Source organism: Nicotiana sylvestris, chromosome 9, assembly GCF_000393655.2.
Source record: "Nicotiana sylvestris chromosome 9, ASM39365v2, whole genome shotgun sequence".
In the NCBI taxonomy this organism is placed as follows: Eukaryota; Viridiplantae; Streptophyta; class Magnoliopsida; order Solanales; family Solanaceae; genus Nicotiana; species Nicotiana sylvestris.
In genome coordinates, this window is record NC_091065.1 from 97,849,544 (window position 1) to 97,859,790 (window position 10,247).

Consider the following 10,247-nt stretch of genomic DNA (forward strand, 5'->3'; position numbering starts at 1 on the left):
TTCCTTTAAGTAACGCCAGACTACTGCTAATGCTTATCATTAAAACTTGTAAAAATAGCACGGTCTAGCCAGTTTTCGGACTGGTCATTCAAAAATAGCCAACGTTTATCAAGTCAATAAAAAATAGCCACTATTTTGCTGCAATAGAGACCGGTCCAGCATAATATACTGGAGTTCGGTGCACCTGTATATGAACTTCCAGCATATTATGCTGGAACTCCAACACACAGAAAGTTCCAGCATAATATACTGAAGATTCGAGCACTTGTGTATGAACTTCCAGCATATTATACTGGACCGGTATACTTTGCTGGAACTCCAGTATATTATGCTGGAGTTCTAGTGTACTTATGTTGGAGTTCAAGTATACTTATGCTGGAACTCCAGCATAATATACTGGCGTATTTTCCGAGTTTTGAACAGTGTTTTCGCTCAGATTTATCTTTATATGAAAAGTGGCTAAATTTCGATTACTTTTGAAACTGGGATATTTTTGAACGACCACTTGTAAATCTGACTATTTTTGAATTTGTCCCTTAAAACTTACATGTAATTAACTGATCTGATTTTGTAAATGTTTTATCAGTAGTATCAGTCAGAGAATTTAAAACTGTTGTTATATGATTAAGTTGCTTCGCAATAGCTGCAATCTTTTCGAAAGTCCCTTTCAATTTTTAGGAAAAATACTCACTACTCTGGAATTCCTAAGCCTGCTTCAACATGATAAAACCATTATCTTTAACAAAGACTACATAATGCGACTGATGAGAATCCAAGCAATAAGAACTACTTCCATTCCTGATACATACACTGTAACCGGACAACTCAAACGACCTACATTAATTTTCAAATGATGGGGGGAAGAATCTTGGTACCTCAAACCTTACTGAACAAGAAATAGACATCAGGAGGACCACCAGTTCCTCGTTCTACCTTTGGTAGCTCTAGAGTCTAGAATGACACATATTGACAAATCTAACATCAAAAGTTCGATATTTCTTTATGATCTGTGTCAAATGAGAGGATACACCATGGTTCATCGAAGTATTGCCATGAAAAGAACACCATGGCATTTTTAGCTCCTTCGCGAGCCAAACCTTGTTCTACTCAAGAATTTGATGTTCCAAGCATCAAAATATAACTATCCTACCAAAGGTTTTGTGACCTAGGGAGGCTTATTCATCCAATTTAGAGCGCTTTGAAGGTGGTGAATCAAATGTGCTGGTTATATTTGTCTCAGGCTCTCCAACTTCTTTTTCCCGCTTTTTCTGCTTCTCATCAACCTCTTTAGAAATATCAACCTGCGACACTCCAGGATCATTTTTGCAGGAGGAACTTTGAACGGCATCTGACAATTGTGCAAAGGCATCATCTGCTGTGGATGATGAGCCTTTAGCCAAGTCCACGCCAGGCATTGACTTGCACTGCTTCTCAAACATCTCCTGGAGGTATCGCCCTTGTTCTTCTATACGCAGCTGCAGATTTCTTTGAATCTGCAAAAGGACATGACAACCATAAGTGCACATAACATCATAAATAACGCACATGCATCTTTAGCTACCACAAGACCATCAAATAATAGACCGGACGAGTTGGCTATTCATATTATCAATGAACGCTATTCTATTACCTATGATAGAGAGGATTCGTATCCCAGTACTGAACTATGAGGAACTCAAGATTTACTTTTTTTTAAAAACAACAAAAATGAGGCACTCAAGATTGACTGCTTATATCTCAATAGTCTTCCACAAGGAGGAAGAGAAACCTAAGGGAATTGCTTGCATCATAAATTAAACAGAACATACAAAAGGAGAAACTATGACTTGCGCTTCTCCTTATTTTCAGAACTGTTTATCACGATTGGAAGATCAGAAAGGCCACAAGCAACCAACTAAAACATCACAGGCAGACAGACATTCTCCTCATGTGACAGATACAGTTCCTTGTTGAATGTAAGCAATGACCACCAATCAAAGTATCAAACTGTAAGTACTTTTTACTTCAAAGCAAGAAATCATACCTCAAGCTGTTCATGCAGACGCTTCTGAACTTCCATCTGTAGTCGCAATGCTTCTGTTATCTCAATTCCCCTGTATCGCAGCCAACACATCATATTTGAATGAAAACCATTGCATAAGAATACACGACAATAAGATATAACGGGAAACTCAAAATTACATAAATAAAGCCCTTAAAGGTACCACCCATTCTTTGTATTCAGAGAACCATTATTGCCAGCGTCACATAATAAATGCACAAAAGTCTTACAGCTATCCGGCCTCAGTCACAGAACCCACAATTTAACTATTTGAATCTCTTCCTTTTCTGCACCTTGTCCTTCAACTTGTTTCTCCCTCTCCCTCTCCCTCTCCCTCGCTCCATCTCTCTCCCTCTCTTCCTCTCCCTCTCCCCTCCCTCTCCCTCTCCCTCCCTCCCTCTCTCTTTATTGGGGGAACAAATACATCCTTCTACTAAACATCACCCAGTATTATTGTCAGCCTTTTACTTTTCAGAATTAGCACATAATAAATGCACAAAACTCTTGCAGCTATCCGGCCTCAGTCACAAAACCCTCAATTTAACTATTTGAATCTCTTCCTTTTCTGCACCTTGTCCTTCAACTTGTTTCTCCCTTTCCCTCGCTCCCTCTCGCTCTCCATCTCTCTCTCCCTCTCCCTCTCCCTCTCCCTCTCCCTCTCCCTCTCCCTCTCCCTCTCCCTCTCCCTCTCCCTCCCTCCCTCTCTCTTTATTGGGGGAACAAATACATCCTTCTACTCAGGGGCGGATCCACCCTATAAATTTGGGTTCCGGTGAACCCATGGTCTTCCGGCAAATTAATTTTTTCATGTATATAATTTACATAAATGGTCTAATATAATTCTTAGGAACCCATGCACTACAAGGATAAGTGGTGCACCGGCTAGATGGTTGTTTTACTTATCCAAGGACAAAGGATCGATTCCTCTTGGACTATCTCATTCTACAGTTTTTTTTTTTTTTTTTTAATCTTTAATTTTTTCTCGTCCTACAGTGTTTTATTCCCCCGAATACCAATTTATGGCAACCTCAATCACATCTCTCAAGTAATTTTCTATTTACCCTTTTTGCTTCTAAGTTTTTAATTGCTTTAACCTCAAAGAATTTTGAATTGTTAGTATAGTTTCTTAAGGAATATTTTAGTTTATTTTTGTAAGTAATTTACATATAAAGAATTAGTCATATGTTAAGATTTTTGTAATATTTTTTGTGCTTCTTTTTGCACTAAAATTTTCACAAGTTTCAAATTTTACAGTATTAAATTGTCATTAGCATTTTATTTCCCCTCTTTGTTTTGAATTTTGATGGTTAGAACTGAGTTGTTTAAGAAGTGTATAAATTATCTCTTTAAATAATATTTAAAATTGATAATAAGTCATAAAATACTAAAAGTTCTCACATCAATTGACATTATGAATCAAATTATTTTTTGACACTATTTACAAGCACCACGTTAAAGCCAGTGGTGCACTCATGGTCTCAAAATCCTGGATCCGCCTCTGCTTCTACTAAACATCACCCAGTATTATTGTCAGCCTTTTCCTTTTCAGAATTAGCATAAACATATGCCATACCAAGAAAATTCCTTGTTTCTAATAACATGTTTATATAAGTAAGTGTTCGTGGTGTAACAATCCACGATAATAAAATTATTTTGTCCCAACATATTTTTGTTTGGGTTTTTCTTTATACTATATTTTCAATCCCCGGGCATATGCGGAAATGGTACTCTCAACGAAGTCCATTATACAGTTACTTCTAATGAATGAATTATACTCCTGATTCATGGAGAAGTAGAAATTGCTCTCATTAAATATGTGCAAGAGAATTTCAAATCTTCAGATATCAACTCAATTTTACCCTCCAGAAAAATTTGTCAATTTGGGCTTTCCACCGGTCAATCTTAATGTAAAAGTTTCTACCGTAATTATTTGAATATTTTCAAATGAAGATTTTTACAAGTTGTTGAATTTTCAGTTTGTAATCTCTAAATAATGTATTGGATGATATTTTATCCATGTCCTGTTTACTTCAGATATTGTTGGCTTGATCTATGAAAGGTGAAACAAGATGATTAAATTGGGAATGAGCATATATATGATAAATACTTTACCTCCAAATCACATTCCTACCCCACCCCTGATATCATGAAAGCTAAATCAGATAGTTAAGAAATAGAACCTAAGCATCAATATGATGCATAATGAAAGGGGACATACCACATGCTAAGGTTATGTAAATGCATTTCAGAGACTCTGCATGCAGCATCCACATTGGGAAGCCCCATTTGAGGATGAAGCAAGGTAGAAAAGGGGGGGGGGGGCAACATTCCATGTTAATGTTCTAAATACTCCAGCAGTAATTGTTTCTTAAAACTGCCCTGTGATTGCAAATGATGAAGATAATGCTGGTAATAGTCAGTCACTTCTTTCGTAAATTAGAGGACAAACAAGCAATCCAAATTGACCAGGTAAAGGATGCCCCCAAAAAGTGGATAAATCAAGTATGTACTTGATATTGATGTTAACGTTTGTTTTGGTCCAAGGATTGTAAAATAACTTGGCCCAATGCCAACGAAAATGACACAACGTGCGTCCCTCTAATAACAACCAAACCTACAAGCCTATACCCAACCTAACACATATTAAACCAAATCCACAATGTAGAAAAGATTAAAACACCAAAATCTAGATCTGAACCAATAACCCAAACTTAAGATCCAGAGCCTGAGATTTCAAGCACCAAAACCAGACATCCCAAGTCCAAAAAAAAAAACCTTCAGTCTAATGCATTAATCACAAGGCCAAGCCCAAAAGGAAACCATTTTCCATGACAAACAGTCGGCTCATCGAAGAAGACAGTGACATCACTAGTTTATCCAAGAAACTTATTGTATTGTAGTACCCCTAAAAGTAGCTCCTTTGCTTTGTAAACAATATGGAAAGAGAAGAAAAGTGTTCGAAAAAGTAGAGAATAACCACGTAAAAGTTAGTATAATGTTTTTGTTTTTAGAATACTTTTAAAGCACATATGATAGTAGTCCCTCGTAGAGAATAATATTCTTTTGTAAGAGCCTCTACCACTCTCCACATCTTGTATATCAGGATTCTCGTTATATGAATAAATTAATACTTCATAAAAGATATATCGTTGAAGGTTTTTCTTATGCATAGAATAACAAAGTGACATAGAATGATACGCATTCAAAGGATGCATTTACCTATCAAACAATATTTCAAAGGATGTAAATAGCTGATTAATAGAGCTCTGGACAGGAACTAGGCAACTTACGTTTTTAAGTCCAGAGATGACAAATCATCAATTGAAGAATGTTTCTTCTCTGAAGACTCTGCAATGAGATCAAAGAAAAGGTCGTCAGCAAGCAAAATCATCAGAAGACAAGAACGGATGGAGAAACTTATTAAGCACAACCTGGAAATAAGAAATGACAAGAGATACACAGGATATTTAGCAATGAAATAATTATGCTGATTAACCATTAATTTGAAGAGCCAATGACTCATGTAAAGAAAGACAGCTTGACTTTTTTTTACAAAACATTATCAAGTTCATAATACTCTTTTATCCTAAAATATTTGTCACTATTTCCTGTCTGGGATGTCCAACGTAGTGTCGCACTTCCGAATAAGATTTTTTTCATTCAAAAACTAGCCTTCACCACAATATGTCCTTATAAGACAGGTTTTAGTTCAAGTGGGTAAATATAAGGAAAAATGTGGCTACTTTTTAAAATGAGTGAAAAAGCAAAAGAATGACCGGAAAAAAAACGATGGATGGAGTAGTACTCTGATATGGGAGGTTATTTTTTGACTGAGAAAGAATTGTAAGAATCTGATTTAGATGTATCCATATTTAGAAATGCTGGTGTAATGCTTCTTTTGCTAATGACATTGATGTATGCTGGAGCTTTTGGAATCCAGTAGACTGTTTTGTGCTGGTGCAGTATCAGTTTGTTATGTTCTTCTTTACTTATCGGAAAAAAGGGATAGGAGTAAAGACGAAAATAAGGCATGCAGTGTAAGTTTGAAAGAAAAGATTTGGCTAAGGAGAGAGAGAGAGAGAGAGAGAGAGAGAGAGGGAGGGAGGGAGGGAGGGAAAAACACACATAAGAAAAGAGTTTTTTAAACGAGTGAAACAAGGCTACGAGAAGTATACAAAACAAAAGAAAAGTATGATTTCGGAAATCGTGTGCAAAATTTTTGGTTTCCCTTAAGTAGCCCCAACACTCTGTATAGTTTCCGCTGCTATAACTTTCCCACTACATTATCTCATTCAGTTCTTAACATATCTCAAACAATTCCCAACCCAAGCATGGCAAAAATACCACGCATAAGAAGATCTCAAACAGAGCACAAGTCCAATTCCTGGGACAGACACAAAACAATGAGAAATTTTTACATACCCTCTGATGCTTCTGGTTTATATCTAGCTGTTCGATATTTCTGCATTTCAGTAAAAAAAAGTTCATATTCATCAGTAAGGAAAAACAACAGGTACATCTCAAAAGGGAACTAGTTTGAGGACAAGAGGTTGCACAAACCTGCAAGTGGCTTTTTACATGATAGATGGTCAAACCTTCAACTTTCATCAATTTTAGCACACCTTTGGGAGTAGCTCCTGCAGTTCAAGTAAAATCCTGAGTCAGACAACAGTGTAATACTAAAAATTGATTTATGATGCACAACAAGAGAACTCACTTTCACTTCCACCAAGCTTGTTGACTGCTTCCACAAAGGCTTCATGAAGTTCTGGTGTCCAACGCATGCGTTGCTTTGTTGCAGCACCACTTGCAGGGGATGATGCAGGAGCAATAGCTGAATTTTCTACAGCCACAGCTGGGATTTGCTGTGATGTTTGGACTTGCTGCATTGGGAAATTTGAATGTTGTTTTTCCTCCTGATCTTGCATCTTTGATCACACAACAAACAAAATAAGAATGGGTCTCCTTTTGTTCTTTCATCATCAATAAGAAAAGTAAGAAGAAGAAAAGTAAATGAATGAGGATTAAAATTCAGAAAAATATAGCTGACTTTCACCTCTGTCTCGGCAAGGCTTGTATCAGCCATGATCTCGTTCCAATTAGAAGTCAGAGCATCTTCCTCATTGATTACGAGGTCCGCCCATTCCTGCCAATCACTTTGTTTATTGCTACAAGCTAGCTGACTATTCTGGACAGGAGTATTCATCGAATAGTCAAGGAAATCAGGCAATGGATCTATACACCAGGGTTCATTGTTTTCGTTCAAATATTGGCTAGATGCTGTGGATTGAAGAACTCCAGAATGAGGTAATAGGATTGATGTCTCACTATTTGTTGACTGAGAAATGAAAGGTGCAGGTCCTGAGTGACTTTCTTGGGGTGGAACAGATGAGAAATGAAGATCCGCCGAGAATCCTGATGATGATGAAAACATAAGACCAACAGCCCCACTGTTGGAAGGCAAATGAGAAACAAAAGTTCCAGGATGTTGCTTGAGTTCCTTTTCCATCGAAGCCTGCTGCAAGTCTGGCAACAAAGGATACTTCTCTCCTAGGACTGTTGGAAGCATAGGGAAAGAAGAAGAAAGTGCCCCTGATGCACCACAATTACTGAGTTGACTTGCAACCACACTTTGAACAGACACGGCGGGACGTGCTTCCATTTGAACTTTGTGCAGGAATACGGCACACTGCTATATTCACCTCAAATAATGTCTTTTTAATTTCTTAGTCACCTGCGGCCAGATCCTGCATCACCGGCAGGACATCAGATTCAAAACCCCAAGAACCTCAAAGCCAATACGATGCATACATTGCATTTAGGATTATTAAGCACCCACGGTGCTCATAACTGGACACAAAATTTGAAAGAATAAAAAAGAAGTAACTATATTAAAGATTAAGTGGTTAGCAACATCAATAGGCAGTAGCATGGATTATTATGAATGAAAACAACAAGGGTACTACAGCTGAAAAGGAATATACAAGATAAACTTAGAGTCTTGACATATTAAGGATAATTTAGATGGTCAAGCATAGTTTTGTCAATGGAGAAAATTCAGTAAACAGTGCAAGATAGGTACATGCTAAAACCCAACACATGAAAGTCATATTTCAAAATATGACAGCTAACTTACAACCAAGCGCTCGATGATGCAGGACACTGGCACTGCCAAGTAGAACATATGGTACATCTGGAATCTTTTTTGTGACCATAGTAATTCTATGTAATTTAACACTACTATTGCAACCTTGCCAACCAAAGAAACTCATCACAGTCACAATCTTATGTTGTAGCAATGTTGAATAAAATAAAGCGGAATTGCATCATTGCAGCTCCTACACATGGAAGTATTATGCATTTTCACACTTATCCACATTAGAAATCCCAACAGGATTATTTCATTGATGAGTCAAACAAGAAGAATTATGATTTCTGCCATGAATTCAGAATGAAAGGCATTAGGTTGACATCAAGGCTTTCATTCTCTCGCGTCTATAGTAAGGATTCAACCATGCAAGAACAAAGTTATGAGAGTCGAGATTACTGGCAAAAAAATCAAGTAATTTAGCACAAAACATGAGCATAGCTTGTGTTAGAAGAAAAAGGCTTGTATGCCTTTGGTTTCAATCCAAAAAATGAATGACTTAAGTGAGACAGTAACAAACTAATGTAGCACTGAGTTGGACAATGTTGAACAGCTGCGTAGCACCGTCACGTCCGGATAAGAGATGAGTAAATTTCCAAATGCAAGAAGAACCCACTTGCTAATTAAACCCTGTCTATAAAGGACTAACCTCCTAACAATCAAAGAATGAGACTAACCTCCTAACAATCAAAGAATGAGACTAACCTCCTATCTTCATCTTTTTCTTTTGCTCTGACTAGAATTGATCATGTCAAGCTAATTTAGCACTAGAAATACGCTATAACCTAAAGCGCCCGCCTTTATCTAAGTACCCCAACCAGATAAACTGAATGCAGAGCTGTAAGAAGTCCAGACTTAGAGTCAATATTGAAGCTTTGTATTCCCAACCAATTTAATCTAAACAAAAACAGGCAACTCGATCAATTAACTATGCCTCAAGCTATTAGTTAGAATGGGCTATATGTATGAATCCTCTAATATTCATTTTGCTTTACTCAGACTTATTTCATTCTAATATTGGTGAATAAGACAAATTAGGGGTTCTTTAATTTCTAAAATTAGAGTTTCTCTAAAATCTCGCACTTATTCCTAGTTGCTAATGAGATGAAAAAATACCCCGAGGGAACTCCTGACCTCATGCATGTTCTCTATCAACTAAGTTAATTTCAACTAGTTGATATGCCTATATGAAACCTTTGTTTTTTTCCCTATTTGTTCTTAGCTCAGACCGTTTAATTCTGAGAGATAATAGGTTATTCGAGACAATTTCTCCCCCACCCCCACCGCCCCACAAGAGAATTCCAATTAGAGTTACTACTCAGATAATCAAAAAAAATTAAAAGATAAATTTACAGTCATGAAGCCATGCAAACATAAAAATCACTCCTTTAGGATTATCCACACGGGAAAAGATTTAATATAATCACCAGATTATCATCAACCACAAACACACAAAATAATTTTAAGAAATTACAATAAAGAAGGAAGCTAAAAATCAAGATAAGCCATTTCACATACGAATAACTCAAATTAAAGAAAAATATCGAAATTATTGAAGTAGTAGAAGAAGAAAAGGGTATAACGAATGATTACCTAAAAAAGCAAAAAAGTAATCAATTGAGAATCAAAAAGCTCCATGATTAATCGGAGGCAGACGCCAATCATAGAGCTCATAAACGTATATCAATCACCTGTATACTGTACGCATAAATCCTGTGGTGTAGATTAAATCGTAGGTGCGGATTTTGGGGAGGTTTCATCACCGGCGGAATTGATCGGTGAGCGTTGATTTTGGTTGGCTGGCTGCGAATTTTGTATTCTAGTCTACAGTGCTAGTTGCAGAGATTGTTGTCGTGGAGAGGTGATTTAGACGCGCTTGAGAAGAGCGCGTAGACAGTGGGGAATATGAGGAGATGTTGGTGACTCTCATGTGACGGGTCCCACTTTTGATAAACGCGTGCCCATTGGTTTGTGAGGTGACTGCCTCGTGCGGTGCACGTGTGGTTAAAATCTCCCTTTCGTTATTTGGGATTTTAATAATCATTTTATTTCTTAGAA

General features: G+C 37.1%; 1 protein-coding gene across 2 annotated transcripts; it reads right to left on the reverse strand.

Moving 5' to 3' along the window:
- Positions 1-762: 762 nt before the first annotated feature.
- Positions 763-10,005, reverse strand: LOC104230237 (protein PHOSPHATE STARVATION RESPONSE 1-like). Of its 2 annotated transcripts, none has more exons than XM_009782996.2 (8): positions 9,783-10,005; positions 7,098-7,788; positions 6,759-6,969; positions 6,602-6,678; positions 6,464-6,503; positions 5,332-5,389; positions 2,024-2,093; positions 763-1,493 (listed from the first exon to the last, which is right to left on the reverse strand). In XM_009782996.2, the coding sequence occupies exons 2-8, from the start codon at positions 7,701-7,703 to the stop codon at positions 1,176-1,178; spliced, it is 1,380 nt and encodes a 459-aa protein (XP_009781298.1). In that variant the 5' UTR covers positions 7,704-7,788; positions 9,783-10,005; the 3' UTR covers positions 763-1,175. The 2 variants fall into 2 exon arrangements, with proteins under 2 accessions (XP_009781298.1, XP_070012023.1); XM_070155922.1 differs by having other exon boundaries at positions 9,881-9,990.
- Positions 10,006-10,247: the final 242 nt, after the last annotated feature.